General features: G+C 38.8%; 4 protein-coding genes across 5 annotated transcripts; 2 read left to right on the top strand and 2 right to left on the bottom strand.

Annotated features, from left to right (window-relative positions):
* Positions 1–154: 154 nt before the first annotated feature.
* Positions 155–3,607, bottom strand: rsrp1 (arginine/serine-rich protein 1). 2 transcript variants are annotated; one of them, XM_044374497.1, is made up of 6 exons: positions 3,368–3,607; positions 2,331–2,901; positions 2,030–2,196; positions 1,113–1,216; positions 646–720; positions 155–520 (listed from the first exon to the last, which is right to left on the bottom strand). In XM_044374497.1, exons 2-6 carry the CDS (start codon positions 2,878–2,880, stop codon positions 472–474), a joined length of 945 nt encoding a protein of 314 aa, XP_044230432.1. In that variant the 5' UTR covers positions 2,881–2,901; positions 3,368–3,607; the 3' UTR covers positions 155–471. The 2 variants fall into 2 exon arrangements, with proteins under 2 accessions (XP_044230432.1, XP_044230431.1); XM_044374496.1 differs by lacking the exon at positions 1,113–1,216 and having other exon boundaries at positions 3,368–3,606.
* Positions 3,608–5,611: 2,004 nt separating this feature from the next.
* mgst3b (microsomal glutathione S-transferase 3b) lies at positions 5,612–8,275 on the top strand. The gene is made up of 4 exons (XM_044374028.1): positions 5,612–5,877; positions 6,005–6,127; positions 6,421–6,493; positions 7,306–8,275. The coding sequence occupies exons 1-4, from the start codon at positions 5,752–5,754 to the stop codon at positions 7,404–7,406; spliced, it is 423 nt and encodes a 140-aa protein (XP_044229963.1). The 5' UTR covers positions 5,612–5,751; the 3' UTR covers positions 7,407–8,275.
* A 416-nt stretch (positions 8,276–8,691) lies between these two features.
* tmem50a (transmembrane protein 50A) lies at positions 8,692–12,425 on the top strand. The gene is made up of 7 exons (XM_044374026.1): positions 8,692–8,805; positions 9,360–9,465; positions 9,655–9,767; positions 10,300–10,367; positions 11,159–11,251; positions 11,500–11,560; positions 11,670–12,425. Exons 2-7 carry the CDS (start codon positions 9,364–9,366, stop codon positions 11,713–11,715), a joined length of 483 nt encoding a protein of 160 aa, XP_044229961.1. The 5' UTR covers positions 8,692–8,805; positions 9,360–9,363; the 3' UTR covers positions 11,716–12,425.
* rhd (Rh blood group, D antigen) lies at positions 11,828–16,531 on the bottom strand. The gene is made up of 10 exons (XM_044374025.1): positions 15,648–16,531; positions 15,105–15,291; positions 14,700–14,850; positions 14,410–14,557; positions 14,102–14,274; positions 13,778–13,915; positions 13,567–13,694; positions 13,226–13,305; positions 12,856–12,929; positions 11,828–12,671 (listed from the first exon to the last, which is right to left on the bottom strand). The coding sequence occupies exons 1-10, from the start codon at positions 15,796–15,798 to the stop codon at positions 12,645–12,647; spliced, it is 1,257 nt and encodes a 418-aa protein (XP_044229960.1). The 5' UTR covers positions 15,799–16,531; the 3' UTR covers positions 11,828–12,644.
* Between the last annotated feature and the right edge of the window lie 69 nt (positions 16,532–16,600).

The raw sequence follows: 16,600 nt of genomic DNA, 5'->3' as shown, positions 1-16,600 counted from the left end.
TTAATAGTCTGTGTAACCATCGTGTCGTCGTATGATTTAGTCAGTCTTGGGAACATCTGAAACCTGACAACTTTCTTTCAAGGCTCAAAATTGGCTCACTGACTGCAAATCAGCAATATATGTGACCAATTAAAGAATGCAAAGACACATTATGTATTTTTTTAATCAAATAAAGACTTTATTGAATTTATAAACAGCACCATATAAAACTAAGGGGAAAAAAAATTATCCCACCTGAACGAATTCTTCAATTCTTCCAACTTAACTCTAACATCTGAAAGAAAACATCTGCTATAAAATGATTGAACATAATATGGACAAAATATTTACAGTATTTACAGTGTCCATGTACTCTGCCACACTAGTGTGACATTTTGAGTGTATGTTTGCGTGCGTTTGACGTTTGTCGTGATCTGACTGGAACCCAGTGGCCGTAAGGCTTCCTGCTTTCATAGCTGTCCACTCTGGGAGTTACCTTAGCACAAGACGGAGCTGCCACTGTTGGTTTGGCCACAGAATTCTGAAGGGACAAGACGAGGAGAAACAAAAAGTAATTAGAACATGTTCAGGGTAATGTGAAGCAGTGTTTTTGGCTTTTAACATAAACAGTTTAATTTAAATAAGACTGCAATTTAAGTCACTTACATTAATGCTGAAAGAGATGGTTTTCCTTTTAGGGGACATCTTTGGGCTGAACTCATCAGGCTCCACATCACTGCTCTGTTTCAAAAAACAAAAATCAGACTTAGTTAGATATGAGTGTAAAACTTGTGGTAGAGCTTTGACAGTTTGTGAAGTTCATACAGATTGATTATAGGTGCCATTACTAATATTATAAAGCACTTCTATTGCATAGGTAATCATTTAAGTGTTAGCTTCAACAAACTGCAGCTCTCATGCACATTTTCTCCTCACACTGCTGTCAAAGACTAGGCCATTAAAATGAATGTTTCAAGGACAGACCTTGAAACAGAATAAAGATAAAAAACAAATTAAAAAACAAAACTGCAAACAAAATAAAGTAAAGAGGATGTCTTCTCTGTCTAGAGTGGCAGAATGATGGTGACGTAGGTTTCCCAGACCCTCAGCACACGCCTCATGTACCAACTTATCTTTGGCATATGGAGAGGAGTTCTTCATCTGTTTTTAGTTCTCGACAGGAATAGTCACTATAATGCAGCCCACACGCCTGCGCTCCATCAGCGAGTGGAGGATTCTGCTAAATAACAATGACCCATTTCAACTGCAAGCACAAATACATTCGTCATGTCAAAATTCTACAGCCTGTATGAAGTATGAAGTCAGTGAAATTCAGTGTCTGAATTGCTTGTGTATCTAAATATCTATGTGTGTAATTAGCATTTACAAAGACTGTGCATCATATCTAAATGTGAGATAATCTGTGTATTTATAATTGAATTCAAACCTCTAGTTGATGAACTACGCATTGTGAACATTGCAAGAATTATCAGTTAACCTTTCACGCAAACACATATTGTCGTCACCCAAGTCACATGACAGCCCTTTAATCCCAGGTGCCGATGAGTGAAGGAGACCACTGTCATGTTATCTATGAAGACAGGAATAAATACAGAGAGCATGTGTATTCCCTCAGGGGTCCAAAGGTCAACACAAGACACAGGAAATTCAACACAACATAGACCTGAAGCTTAACAATACACAACTTTAGAGATTAGCACTCTGTTTGCACACTGTATCTTTGTTGCAGCTTTGGTAAAATGGTGCAACAGCTAGAAGCAACTTATTTTAAAAAAGAAAAGAAAACAAAACAGTACAGCCAAAGATATGTGTATCATTTACCCATATAGTAAAAAACTAAATAATGGACAGTGCATTGTCATGCACGAGTGGTTTGGAAAAACTGATCCCTAAAATTCTCATCACTTGCCTTGTCCAAGATAGAAGAAAGTACTTACTTCTAGGCCTTTAATTACAATTTGTGCCAAAGCCTCATCTTTACTGTGTGATATGTTTTGTGTATACCCATCATTCACTCTCAGACACCCACCTGTGATGGAGTCTTTTCAGGGTCTTGTCTCACCCATGTCTCTGACACTGGTGACTCTCCGCACTGCTCTGACAGGATTGGTTTCACACTCTCAGGAAGTTCAAGCGTCTCCAGTCCTAGGATCTTCACAGCATTGGCAGCAGCATCTTTTAGGAGTTCTCTTTTATCTGTGGAACAAGTTAAGAGTAAATTTTAATCAGTTGTATGATTTAACACTTTTACCAACTTCAAAGTCTGCCTCTCTAGGCAATAATTAGAAATACACAAAATTATGTTCAGTCATCTCATCTAATCAACTTACCACCCAGACTCGAACTGACAGAACGTCCTGAAGATCTGGACCTTGAGTGGCTCCTGTAGCTTCTGGGTGAGGATTGGGAAATTTGGCATCTTAGCCGACTCCCAGCCCCCCTGTATCTTCTCAAACCACTTGAAGACCTGGAGCGGGACCTGTAGCGCCTACGACGTGAGTACCTGTCTGGCGAGGGCGAGCGAGAGTGGGCCTTGTAGTGCCGGGGTGGGGAGCGGCGGTAGCGGCCACGGCCATATCTGCGATGGTTGTCACAGCGACAGCGGGAGGAACGTCTGTGGCAACGAGGGTGAGAGCGGGACCTGGCGCGGGAGGAAGACCTGCTGCTGGATGAAGATGATGTTGAAGAAGAAGACCTGTACCGTCCCCTGTTGCTACCCCGTCCCCTGTAGCTGCCAGAGCTAGAGGGACAGCTGCTGTCACTGCTGGTTCTGGTTCTGGACCAAGATGAGGGAGGACTGTTCTGGTCAAAGATAACATTGATGCCATCACTCTGACGAGCAAGGGCCATTTCAGACCTTGCGTCTTCTCCCTTGGCCATTATGATGTCTTGTGCCACAGGCTGAAATGAAACAAAAATGTGCAGGGATATTTAAGAAATGTTCACTTTTTACAGTAACCAGTAAATCTCGAATGGGCTGGCACATTTGCCCTTTCTAGTCATTACAGCAATAACGTGCGTCATTAAATCTTTTCAGTTAGTGCCTCAGTGTTATCAGCTTATTGCTCTAACAGCTGGTTGCACAACAGCTTTTCACTCAGCACTGCCCACAGCGAGCACAGCAACGTTACGTCACTGCAACGGCCAACTGGAAAATTCCGGACTGATGCAAGCTAAAGATAGCTTGGCTAGCATTAGCTTAGGTCTGTTATCGCTCGAAGATTTCATATTCAATTCTGTAGAATTTGATTCAGAGGCAAGTTCGACATAAACATTGCAAATACACATGAATATTTATAAAGAGTAACTTAACACCCAACTCTAGCTCGGCAAAACAAAGTTTTTATGCTACCGTGGCCTTTCTTACCTAGTCGACTGTAGCTCGAAACCTTCGTACGGTTATCGTCGATATAGATCTGTAGAGTCGCCTTCAACAAAGTATCACGAGTTGATGATTTTCAAATATAACTCAAAATGTTCAGATTTGGTGGTTTTAACTAGCGGCTAGTTATTAAACGATTTAATAGGTTCAAAAACGCGACCGTTTCCTCTTCGAAGTTCAACCGTCTGCAGTCGTCACTCCAATGAAGCGAGGCGGAGCAAAAGACTTTAAGTAGCCTCTGGAAAATTCCAGTCACGTGGTGAAGAGAACGATTTGATTCTTTTGAACGACTCTTTGGATCTGTTTGGTTTGAACCGAAAGACTCGATTTGCTCCGGGCCAGAGTTGTTTTTTTTTAATGTTGTTCAAATGTGACATTGTCGCATGTGCCCTTATTATCCAATAATGTGCCGAGCTGTCTGGATTCAGGACAGTAGGAAGCCATTTCATCAACATCATTTAAACTCTGACAACGTTGTTCAAAAGAATCAAATCATTAGATCGACTATAAACCAGCAGGGAAACAGACATACAAGCAAATGCAAGTGTAGCAGAAAAAATACAACAGCGTGTTGATCCACCAAAGTGAAAATAGAGTAAATGCAGAAAGCATTATTTACAAAGCAAAACTATCCTTCAAAGTAGGTTGTGAATATATTCATTAAGTCCTAGTACTTCTCAAATGTTATTAATGTACTCACGGTCTTTGCGTGTTCATGTTGGTTTCATGTTAAGGTTTACCCATTGATTATATGGTGCAGATAAGGAAATCATCTCATCTCTTTGGTCGCTACATTCATTAGATTTGGGGAAAATGTACTTAAAGTGTGAAATTAAAGGTACACGTTTGGTCCCTCTGGCTGATATATTATTATGTAAGACATCATTGGACTGTTAATACTGAAGCATCAGTGTGTAAACAGCATGTTATTGTTGTAGCTGCTGGAGGTGGAGCTAGTTTGAACTACTTCATATACAGTTAGCTAGTTTAATCCAGTGGTTCCCAACCTAAGGGTCGGGCCCCTCCAAAGGGTCACCAGATAAACCTGAGGGGTTGTGAGATGATTAATGGGAAAGGAAAGAAGAGAAACAAAGTTTTTGGACTTTTTCTCCAGTTTTTGAATTTTGATGAAATATTGGATCATTTGAACATTTATTGAAATGAAACCATGTGAGAAGTTTAGAGGGAAAAATCGCTATTTGGTGGAGCTGTTCACAACTTATAGACATCTGAAATGTGACCCTGACTACACACTGCTTTTTGTAAGACGTCAAAAGCTAAAAAGGTTGGAAACCACTGGTTTCATCTTTAACAATGTGTTGTATTTTAAAAGCTTGTTATATTATCCATTGTGTCCGTGTTGTACTTAAGTACAATACTTGAGTAAATGTACTTACTTTTCACCACTTTACGCTTGTTTCCTTTCTCCTAATTAAACAAGTGCTCTCCTCATCTGAGACTCATGCGTAATGTGACAAAAATGAGGGAGGGGAAGTTTCCAGGCAGGGTCCTACTCATGGATGTACCAAGGTCCTACTCTCTACTATTCACAAGCTCAGCCACATGCAGGATTAGCATATATTTTGTTGATAAGTCACAAATTCTTTATATAGGCTACAGTTGGTGTCTCAAGAAGGTATTGACAAAATGGCATAAGATCAAATCAGTGCACATTCCATAAATACAATATATGCTTTGCGACAACAGAGCTGCATTTTAGGCAGCGCTGATATTTTTGATTATATATAGATTTTATATATAGACTTGTCCTACAGACACAGTCTGCATTGATTGGTATTGTGAGATAATCCTAAGCATCTATCCATGTTGATTCTAGAAAAATAAAAAATCATGAATAGAATGTCATTTTTTTAACATTATATACTTCAGACGACAGCAATTATGTAATTCCGTCACGGCTGTAGGTCATAAGTAAACAATACGATTATATATGTATTATAATGTTTTATGTTGTCATAAGGACTAGAGCCTTGAAGGTGATGATAATGATGATGATGATAATGATGATGATGATGATGATGATGATTATTATTATTATTAGTAGTAGTAGTAGTAGTACAATTTTGGGGTGTAAGAGTGGGAAAACATTCATGTTTCAGCATGTGGACTTAACTTGATCAACTGAAATATGAGGGGTAAAAATTCCTGGCATTGCCCTTTAACTATAACCACAGCAAGCACGAGATCTCGCGATATTTTTATATAACCTCAGCTCTGTTTACGTTAGTTGCTTCCTCCTTTTACACAACGCTTTAAAGCAGAGTCGCGTCCTCTCCCCTCGTCTCGTTTGCGCGCCGTCGTGTTCTGTACACCTGCAGCTTGAAAAGCAGGCTAAGTATCGACAGGAGATGGATATTCTGACAGTGTTACCGTCCAGTTTTGGATATGTCATATTTACTTACCTCTACAGCTGGATAATGCTTGGCTATCTCGCGGTCAAGGTTGGGGCTGCCAGAAAGAAGTACGATGTTAAGGTAGTTAAAATTTTACTTAAGAGGAAAATATTGAAAAAAGTTAGAATTGGACGCTCAAAATTGTTTAAAGGTCACTTTACTGTGTTTCTTGCTCTTTTGCATGATTAACGTTTGCTTTACTTTGCAGTATCCCACTATGTACAGTGATAAGGAACAGGTATTCAACTGCATCCAGAGAGCACATCAGAACACCCTGGAGGTTTACCCTCAATGGCTTGTTTTCCAGACCATTGCAGCTCTGGTCTATCCAGTATGTATCATTTTTATACACTTAATTATACACAACCATAATTTCTCTGTGTTGTCTTTAGTCTTTTGCTGTACTTTTTGGGCATAGAAGTGAATATTAATGTCCACAAAAATTGTTACAACTCATCATGTCAAACGTGTGGGAGGGGCAAACATTCCTCATGATCTTTGGCATGAATCACCAGATAACAGTCAAGGCTGAAAAACAGTGTCACAATGATTAAGCACATTTTCACTTAACTAAATCACCCTTGTTCTCTCCCATTGACTCTGATTCTGTGTTTATATACTCAGCTATCAGCATCTGTGCTGGGGGCTATTTGGGTGACCAGCAGGTTGTCCTACGCCTGGGGCTACTACACTGGAGGTAAGACTGACACTGGTTTAGTGGAAGTGAGGACGCACTTGAACTCAATTTACCCACAAAAAAGATTTTATATACATTTTAAGGTTGAATAAATTAATAATACAGACCAATGTAGCATCAGAGTATCATGTGTATATTTGGAAATATTATTGCAGTATATTATGATGTGGAGTTATATCAGGATAGAGCCTTTTTAGGAATAAAACACACTTCTGAAGATATAATAGTTTGTTCCTAGTTGCTTTGTAATGATCACTGCATAAAGGTAACAGTCAAACCTTTCACTGCACTGCTGATAAATAGACAATATATTTACTCTGATACTCAGCAGTATAATAGGACCATTCATTGATGCATAATAAGATACCATTTTTGTAATTTTGAAGAAAAGGCAGCATAACACTGTAGCATTAGGTGTGTAAAGGCTGAAGTTCAGGTGTCACAGAGGTTACAAAGCAGTGATTTTCTGAACTTTTTTTTTTTGGCTCTTTATTGCTAGTTAATAATTTACACAAGATATGGACATGTGGATCATAGGTTATGAATGAACGGTTATGCAGCTAATACATTCATAAATGAGTTTTATGTGTTAAAAAGTAAATTACAGTCATTGCTGAAGTTAAGTGATGATAGAACAAGTAATTCACTTTCATGCATTAGCTACAAAATATTAGATGAGTAAAATTTTAAAATCAAACGTCCCTTATGAACAAAATTTGTATTCACTGTTCATACTAAATTGTATTAATAAGTTTCAAATAATTCTGCCTTGGTTTAAGTTTGCATTATGCTTTTTTATGTTTTTATTCCAGATCCAGCCAAGAGGATGAATGGTGCCTATGGCTACATTGGATACTTTGGAGTCATCATCCTTTCCATATCTGTAGCCTTGCAATTGCTTGGAGTTTTTTAAGATCATCTTGTATTTGCCCATCTGGCTGAAGTGTTTACTCATTTATACTGGCTCGCGTGGTACTTTGAAATGTAGACTATCAACTATAAAGTAGCTGTACAGTTTGTTGAACTACTAATTTCAAATTATGATGCACAACATAATATTTTATGGACCACTAACTTAATAGTTGATGTCTTTTTTTTGCAATATTGATTGTGAATGTATATTCAATGTAATCAACAACAATAAAATACATGTGGACTGGTGATACAGCCCCAAGTGTAATCTCTATAGCAGTGGTTACAAACTGCCACAAGGGATGGTGAGATAAAACTGAAGAGTCTTCAGATGAGGAAAATAAGGAAAAAATCATATTTAGGCTTCATGAAGTTATGTTTATTTTTATGTTTCCATTTTATTCTTGAGAATTAGTGTATTTTTTTCTTATTATTTTTCTATAAATATACAGTGTTCAAATAAAACAGTGGAAAACAAGTCTGTCTCTGGTTGAAAAGGTCACAACTGGTAGACGTGTGCAACCAGTGACAGTTTGTCCCAAGCAGACTATTTGCTGCTTCTTTCCAAAGGGTCACGAATCAAAAAGGATTGGAACCCCCGTTCTGTTATACCCTGATCACAGTTGCAAGGATTATAGAGTGTAAATAATAAAGGGTCAGCAGCAGGCGTGAATGCCCCATGTGACTCACACATGATGTCTCTGTCACTAATCCCCCAAATGCCTCCAAGCCAATCTGTAGATCATCTTAACAGAAAATGTAATGAAAATGTTCTGATGACTGTCTCAGGAAAGTTGCTTCCACTGAGATAACCAAAGTATAAACATTTTTTCAAAATAATAAATGAATAAATAAACCACCTTTTACATATGTTGCTGCTTTCTCTGCCACCACGAACATCACTGAACCCCTATTTAAAGTATTTCCGTGTTTATTGTTTGAGTCCAGCATTTGTTGCAGTTTGCAATATCTTCATAAGTAACTTTACTTGTGCTAAATGCAATGTTGTAAAGTTTGGTGAGCATTTTTTAACATTTGCGCAGATATTCAGAATTCCATGCTGAAATATCGTATTAAACTAGAAAAAGCGTGTTCATGTGTGTTGTTTTATATTTCACTTTTAGTATGAACTGTTTACAGCATGATTTTACTCCCTTCTTGTACGCTGTTTTATGATTAACGATGTTAAAAATCCCTACAACCCATATATAGCTACCACTTTTTGACTCGTCCATAACCATTTTGTCCCACGACACCTGAAGGCACCAACATCAACAGCGTCTCAGAGGTTCACTTCATCAAATGGGTGGGGGGTGAACTGCGCATGTGCATGACCGAGCTCTTTCGGAAGCAAAGTCGAGCTTAACCAGGGGGTGCACATCAAAAACCGAAAATAAAAGGTAACAGTTCCCTTTTAAAATGACATTGTGTTAGAGCAACGCCACCGAGGTGTATGTTTTTCCTCGATAACACCGTTGTCGTTTGAGTTGTGTAATTATTTTCAGCGACTTCGTAGCGAGAAGGAACCTTCAAGGAAATGATAGCTAGTGCCAAAGCGATGAACAAAAGAGCCCGACGACACTCTGGTGTTTTTTGACCTGCTTTATAAATAAACGGCGTGTTTCCACTGTTTTGAGGCGGATACGTCGACAGCCTTGTTGTCGAGTAGATGTCACTGATCATTTGCGGTTGAATATCTCGCTGTTGTTGGTCTGTGTGGGAGTCAGGAAGCTGAGCATCATCCTTACTGTACAGCGATTGCGCACAAAGATATTCATTGTTTGTGAATTCCGATATAAGTTTTTTTTTTTTTTGGTGGATATTGTATTTGGCTGTTACATGTTGGTCAGTATATATAATGGACGCCTGTGTTGTCGAGATGACGGAGTTTTTCTATAAGTTTCTAATGTTGTTTTCACTTTTGTCATTGTTCGACCTGACGCTGTTTTCCCAGAGTCATGTCAGGATTTCTGGACGGGATCCGGTGCGGAGACTGTGAGTGCAATGTGGACTGGGGTGAAAGAAGAAACACCATCGCATCTATAGCTGCTGGAGTCCTGGTATGTCACTTATTTCCCCAGCTAGGGCATACACACTGTATGTAGCCTTGCCTCTAGTTGCAATTTATTATGCACAGCTGTGAATTCCTGTTTAAGAGTTATATATTACACATTCTCATTAAAACTTTACATGTCACCATAATGGTCATTGAGATCCTCAGGCTTACTTTGCATCCTGTGTCGTTGCAGTTCTTCACCGGTTGGTGGATCATCATCGATGCAGCAGTGAAATATCCTGATGAGGGACAGTTTCATCACGCTTATCACACTTGTGGAGTCATTGCCACGGTGGCTTTTCTCATGTAAATATGAGATGACTTTGCAAACTATTCCTGTTTCATGAAATATTGAATCCTTGAGTTTGACAAAAATCATTCTCATCACAAGGTCCACTTACATGGTGTTTCTGAAGCTTTCAGCTGTCTGTAGCTCAGTTGTCATCTCATGTTTATGTTGTCACATGACGTCAGTATGGAATTTCGGTCACATAATAACAGTTGTTATGGGGTGAGATTGTTAACACTGTCTCTGAACTGTCTGTTCAAAGATGGCCTCCTTAATCTTATTCCAACCATCCACTGACTCCTTGCTGATGACTTTGAACCCTTCCCAGTCGATGCGGTGACTAGTTTACGTCTAGTGCCCACACAACAAAGTCACATGACCAAAATTCCATCTTTAGGTCATGTGATAACAACTAAACCATATCCATGACAACTGAGCATATCCGTTCGCTTAGGAAGACCACAAGATGTGGCTGACAGCTTCTGAAACAGCTTCTGTAGCTTATCATATGTTTGTATTTAAAGTTTCTTCTTTCTTTGATTCATCTAGGATAAATGCTGTGTCAAATGGCCAAGTGAGAGGAGACAGCTACAGCGAAGGCTGCATGGGACAGACAGGTGTGTATGATAGGAAACATATGGTGAACTACTGGATATTATGAGTTAAATTCCCCATAAACATTTAATTTTCTCCATTTCCCATTTCTTTACTGGCTAGCTGAATATTTTGATACTGTTACATCCGGTTGCAGTACTTACAGTATGCCTTAATTTCAGACTGTATGTATGACCATTACAACATTTAGTACAGGCTGTAAAACACAAACCTTTAAAGATCCCCTCCAGACATGTGAAAATACTCTTTGTGCGTAAATAATAATTTGTGTCTAATACGGTTTTTCGACAAAAAAGTTCAGTTAACAAGTTAAAAATTCTTAAAATAACATCTTCTCCTTGTCCTTCATTGAAAATCCAAAATCTATGAATATGCACATATTTTTCTGTTCAAAAGTTTAACTGCTGGACACAAGATGTTTTCAGCTTCACTGAAAAGTCCTTTCTCAGTGTATGTGCGCTGAAGGCTCCATGTTTCCACATTACATTCTTATAAGCTGCATATTGGACCACTATTGGCTCCAAACTGGTTGCGATGACACAAATCCTGCTTGTACATACACGTCTTAATCTCAGATTTACGGTGAGCACAGAGAAACTTTCCCCCTTCAGTAGATGAGTGTGGAAACAGCTTTCTAGTGTTCAACTCTGCACATACATAATTCTGCACAGTGAAGCTCAACCATCCAAGCGAAGTAACAATAATAAAAACTTGCGGTTGAGTGGAGGTGAACCTTTAAGAAGTGCTGTGTGGAGTCACCCAGTAACCCGCCCTTTCTTATCTTTGTTTGCAGGCGCTCGTGTCTGGCTCTTCATTGGCTTCATGCTGGCTTTTGGCTCCCTCATTGCCTCCATGTGGATTCTGTTTGGAGGATTTGTAGTGCCTCGTAAGTCCTGTTTGTCTGCTTTCAACTTGCACCTACTGTATAGTTTTTGCGGTGTGACAACGAGAGGCTCTTACAGTGTTTTTTGAAAACTGTAGTGATCAAAGATAAGCCAATTTGATGCAGTAACTGAATATACATAGTATGCTTTATAAAGTGAATCAAATTTGATATAGTTCTGGTGTGCTATTGTGCAAAATAATACATACTGCCTCATTTTTTCACCTCTGTAAACCTGTTGTCTTTTGCAGAGAAGCCTGTTGTGTACCCTGGTATTGCCATTTTCTTCCAAAATGCATTCATCTTCTTCGGGTAAGTTAATAGTCCTAAGCGGCGTCTTATTTCCAACCCTTGCTTACACTTCAGCACAGGTATTTTGCAAATTGTGTTGCTGACATTACCATCGTTTCTCCTGATTTAGGGGTTTGGTCTTCAAGTTCGGACGTACAGAAGATCTGTGGCAGTAATGGACTCTGTGTGTCTGTTTGTCCACTGTTAAACACTCTGCTTTCTATATTGTATGAGACAATATGCTTTAGTGGTTATCCACTTTATATAGAGACTTTTTTAGCTTTCAGATTAACACATTTAATTTATGTTGTTTGCTGTATAAAAAGGCTAAATCATATCTAAGCACAAATTTTCACAGATTCCTTGAAAGTTTGAATATTTTCAAATGTGGCACCTCTTTTAAGTGTCTGTTTGCACTCAGACTGCATAGCCATGTTGGTATAATGGTTTACAACTTGTGTATAACAAAATGTGTATTTTGGGAGCTATACTTCCCTGAACTGTCCACATTTCTTTTGGGTATACTGACTTCTATGACACCCTTTAATTTGACATTTATTTGTCTGTAGAGTGGAAATATCAAATTATCATGGTACAAAATATCATTGAGAGAAATGCATATTTCACATTACTGTACACACACATATTTACTGAATGTAATCATGTGGGACTGTTTGTATTCCTCTGAAATAACACTACATCAGGTTTAAAATGTTGCAGTGATCCAGATTTATTGTTAAAGGTTAATTAGCTTACACTGCTGACCTAAAGTCAACAAAGGTTTCACAACTGCAGGGTGTTATTTATGTACTGGAGATGTGTTTGACTGCAACACATCAATTTGCTCGTGTAACATCCATGGCAGCATTAAACAGAAACAAACGGAGCAGTAAATGAGTCTTATATTCCTCCACATCTCAACCTTGCTTTTTGTCCCAGTCTTGCACACATAAAAACATCTAATAACTACTTTGCATATACATGATATAAATGTATCATATGGAATGTAATATATTGTATGAAATCATATACACTGACATGAATGAATGCAAAAAAAGGTTTGTACTTCCAGGATCAGACTTGGTCTGCTTCTTTTTCCATCTTCTTACTTGCGCACTACAAGATGGGGAAACTGCAAAACAGAGATATTTTGTTCAGTTCTGTCTTATTCATTTGAAGAAAGGAAACATTCCAAGTGCATTTCTGGTTATTATCCTTGTAGATAATTAGAATTAATAATATTTTTTACAGTACAGTGAATTATCTTCTGGTGGATGTTTTGTTTCCTTGTTAAAAAATTAATTTTGATCACCAACCTCCCAGAAAGCCTGATCATCAAAACATTTGTTGTCTTGAGGGGGTCTCCAGAAGTTCCACTTCAGCAGCAGCCCTTTGAATGGTGACATAAAAGTCATAAGGAAAACAAGCTAACAAGTGACATATAATACAGCACTGACTTATGGATGTCAACCTGAGTAAAAGGTGTTTACATGCCGTAAAAAAGAGGCAACTTCAGGTGACTCCTGGATTTCACAAAAATAATGAAAACTTAACGTAAAGTAAAAATGTACTGCATCTTGTGGTAATATTTCACTTTCGATTGCATTAAGTTACTACAGGATAATGCCAAAAAAACCCCAATCTTCTTGTATGATTGTACAAACGTGCAGATAATCAAAACCTTACCAGTAATGATTCCCGTCAACAGACTCAGAGTTACGGTGATGAAGAGAGCAGAAATGTGAAACACAGCAAACCTGATTGCCCTGCAAATGGAAGACCAATTAATAATAATAATAATAATATTCATAATAATACAGTTAATTTGTACTGCACTTTTCATTCATAGTGAAACTCAAAGTGCTACAGTATTAATAACATAGAACACACAACACAAAGAAAATAGTAAGAGTTAAGATGAAAAGGCCTTCCTGAATACAAAGGTATTGTGAAAGACCATAATATTGTGTTACACCTTTAGTGTGTTTATGTGTTAATATGCATATGACATGATAGCACACTCTTACATTGTGTGGTTATCAGCGTCTATAAGCTGCAGGATGAGATGTGCCAGCCATCCCAGTAGACCAGGGAGCCCATATGTGCTCAGAACAGCACAGGTGTCATGGCACTGAAACGCGAGCAGCATGTGGATCTGGAAGATGAGAGGTTATGAGGAGTTGTGATGACTGGATTATTAAATCAAAGGGTTAAATGTCTTCATGTGGTGATCCAAACCTTGAGGTATCGGAATCCAATGGTTGATACAACAGCGGCAGTGAATCCGATTGTCATGGCCTGCCACGGATGATGAACCGCTGATATGGAAACCCCGACAGCAACACCGCCAGCAAGGATACAAGACTGCATATGGATCTAATAGAGGAGTGAAGACATAAGCCCCATTGTAGATCAGATGTTGCTGGTATGAAGCACATTGATAAGATTTATTGGTGGTTGTCATGGTCTTAAAACAGGTATCAGTCCTTCTACTCCAGCCATTAGTGACTCTATACATGAAAGAGCATAATATTGTGCTAACATATTAAATGTCAGACGTACTGGGTTTAGTTTTCCCTTGGGACTGGTGAGCACAGACACAGCAGCTGCTGTTACAGCACTAACAGCCAGGGCCAGGTAGGTGTTGCACACTGCCCCCAGCTTCCTCCCAGGAATACGGTCATCCACAAGGACTGCGTTAAAACTGGGCCAAAACATCCACAGAAACACGGCCCCTGGAGAACAGAGACAACAGATAACAGGAGTAAGAGGTTTGCTCTCTTTCTCAGAGACGCTTCACCAAGGTGGATGCTGGCTTTGTACTCCCCCCTACAGCCCTGTTTAACAGTAACATCGGAAAGACAACACACCTAACATGGAGAATAATCCTGTTTTGCGGTCAAATGTCTCTTTCTCAAATTGCTGTTCTGATCCTTTCCGATACAGGATCCACGTCAGCGTGAGCCCAAAGAAGGCCCCAAAGATGTGAAGCAGCATGATGCTGTTCAGAAGCCGGACCTAGAATCAGGAAACATTATCATTAGCAAATTACCAACAAAAGCAGGATAATCATATTATTTACTTGAGTAGCGTGCACAGTGTATGTGTGTACAGTGTGATGTGAATTTTTTTGTCCTGAAGGGTGTTAAAAGTTGCTCACCTTCAGCAGAGTCTGGAGGAGCCATTGATTCAGGACAAACCCTGACACCTCCAGCAGGGCGATGAGGATGAGGTGGACAGGGTTGGTCTTCCCCACCACAGTTCCAATTGCAATGAGTGCAGAAGATGCACACATCTCAGCAACCACCAAGCTATGTTAAAATGTAACAAGAATTTACAAAACTATATAATATATATATTATATATATATATAACAAAAGTTAGGAGTGAAAAGATATCCTACAATATTATGTTCCTTATATTTGCACATTTAACTGATGTTTTAAGTTACCTTTGTTCCATCATGTAACTTTATCTTTTGCTATACGCCATACACACATACTGTATAAGGACAAATGGATCCAGAAGAGATCCGCTTATCAGAATTAAAACATGATCACTGTACCTTTTCAAATCTAGCCTGATCTTCCCTCTGTAATACCAGGACTCAATGCCGTTGAGTATAATTGCCAACTGGGTGGCCATGACAGCCACAAGGAGGTTGAACCCAGTGCCACTGAAGCCATACCGCACTAAAAAAGTGCATAAGAAGCCAAAACCTAGAATCACCATCACATTCACATCCTGGAATTCTGCAAAAGAGGAGAAGACTTAAAAATTGTCAGACACCTGAATCACAATACAGTCCTATATGATCTTATATACAGTCATTTTCTGCTGTATTTCAGCCCAGTTTTCATGAGACAATTTAACAGTCATCTGGTCCTAAAGTTTGAGCCAACTCTATGAGCTTATCAAGGGTCAACAGTAATAACTGCAGCCCCTCCCCGATATTCTTGGATTCTGTATTACTTTGTTTTGTTTTTTAAAGTTTATATACGACGTTAGTTTAAACATAGTTTCTTCGTTAATGGGCTTTTCAGATGAAACATGAAATGCTATACATTTTACCCTCACCATTCCCACTCCAAACTCACAACAAACTCACCTGGGTAAAAGTTGCTGAATGTAGTCCTATCTTTTTGTACGTTGTTTTCAATCTCAGTGCAAAAGGCATATATAACAATGAACCCTATCTGCAGGAAAAGCAGAAAAGGTGCCAAACGGGAGCGCAGACTTGGTGCGTACCGCGGAGCCATTGCAGATCTTTGCGTACTTCTCTTTCAACTGACGCATGTGTCGCCCTGGCGCTTTGAAAAGGGGCGCAACCGCAAGACCTTACCAAAGGCCCCATCTGAAAAATATCTCATGATGCACAAATACAGAATATGCATATTTGTATATTTTAGTGAGCCCGTTAGCTATTTTTTTGCCATATATACAAAAAAACGATAACAAAACTAACAACAACCAAAAAATAAAACAGGAAGTTTGTCAACTGCTTATTCATGCCCAAAAAATATAAATTTACAGATTTCTTTTTAAATATTTGAAAATTCCTTTTATATTTCAGCTAAGAAAATGATCAAGGTCACTTCACCTTACATATTCTCGCTCTACTTTTATCCTTTTATTAATTAAGCCACTTTGTTATGGTCCAACAGACAATACTGAACAAACCAGCCACAGGTAAAGTTACTTATATTATAGGCAACTGCCAAAGACACCCTTTTGTCAAATACACGCTCACACTAGGCACATAATTTAACGTGGTAACCAAACATAGATGGCATACAAGGCCCTGGGGCAAGTATGTCAATGAACCACAGACAAAGGCTCTGATATAAATAACCTCGCAATGCTGGAATGGATGTTTTTGTATGTGGCACAAAAGGAATTTTTCCCAAAGACTGCATATTTTCAGTTCATAATAAACCAAAGGCAAAAAACCTCTAAGAAAAAAAACCCGCCTCTGTAATCAGTTGATTGGTCAAGCAGCGATGCCCGATTTGTCCACAAACAATCTGATTGGTTAAACGTCAACACGTCCCACACACAGCG

The sequence above is a fragment of the Thunnus albacares genome, chromosome 15 (assembly GCF_914725855.1).
Source record: "Thunnus albacares chromosome 15, fThuAlb1.1, whole genome shotgun sequence".
Classification (NCBI taxonomy): domain Eukaryota; kingdom Metazoa; phylum Chordata; class Actinopteri; order Scombriformes; family Scombridae; genus Thunnus; species Thunnus albacares.
This window is presented reverse-complemented; position numbering and strand designations above follow the sequence as displayed.

Excerpts from the sequence above, each read along its gene's own strand:
- rsrp1 (XM_044374496.1), bottom strand. The coding sequence starts at position 2,880 with ATGGCCAAGGGAGAAGACGCAAGGTCTGAAATGGCCCTTGCTCGTCAG. Across the intron at positions 721-2,029 it reads CTGAAAAGACTCCATCACAG|AGCAGTGATGTGGAGCCTGA; the intron begins GTGGGTGTCTGA and ends TTTTTGAAACAG. Across the intron at positions 521-645 it reads CCATCTCTTTCAGCATTAAT|AATTCTGTGGCCAAACCAAC; the intron begins GTAAGTGACTTA and ends TTGTCCCTTCAG.
- mgst3b (XM_044374028.1), top strand. The coding sequence starts at position 5,752 with ATGGATATTCTGACAGTGTTACCGTCCAGTTTTGGATATGTCATATTT. Across the intron at positions 6,128-6,420 it reads TTGCAGCTCTGGTCTATCCA|CTATCAGCATCTGTGCTGGG; the intron begins GTATGTATCATT and ends TTATATACTCAG. Across the intron at positions 6,494-7,305 it reads CTGGGGCTACTACACTGGAG|ATCCAGCCAAGAGGATGAAT; the intron begins GTAAGACTGACA and ends TTTTTATTCCAG.
- tmem50a (XM_044374026.1), top strand. The coding sequence starts at position 9,364 with ATGTCAGGATTTCTGGACGGGATCCGGTGCGGAGACTGTGAGTGCAAT. Across the intron at positions 9,466-9,654 it reads CTATAGCTGCTGGAGTCCTG|TTCTTCACCGGTTGGTGGAT; the intron begins GTATGTCACTTA and ends GTGTCGTTGCAG. Across the intron at positions 11,252-11,499 it reads TGGAGGATTTGTAGTGCCTC|AGAAGCCTGTTGTGTACCCT; the intron begins GTAAGTCCTGTT and ends TGTCTTTTGCAG.
- rhd (XM_044374025.1), bottom strand. The coding sequence starts at position 15,798 with ATGGCTCCGCGGTACGCACCAAGTCTGCGCTCCCGTTTGGCACCTTTT. Across the intron at positions 13,306-13,566 it reads GACGCTGATAACCACACAAT|GGCAATCAGGTTTGCTGTGT; the intron begins GTAAGAGTGTGC and ends TTCCATTTGCAG. Across the intron at positions 12,930-13,225 it reads GTTGACGGGAATCATTACTG|GGCTGCTGCTGAAGTGGAAC; the intron begins GTAAGGTTTTGA and ends CACCATTCAAAG.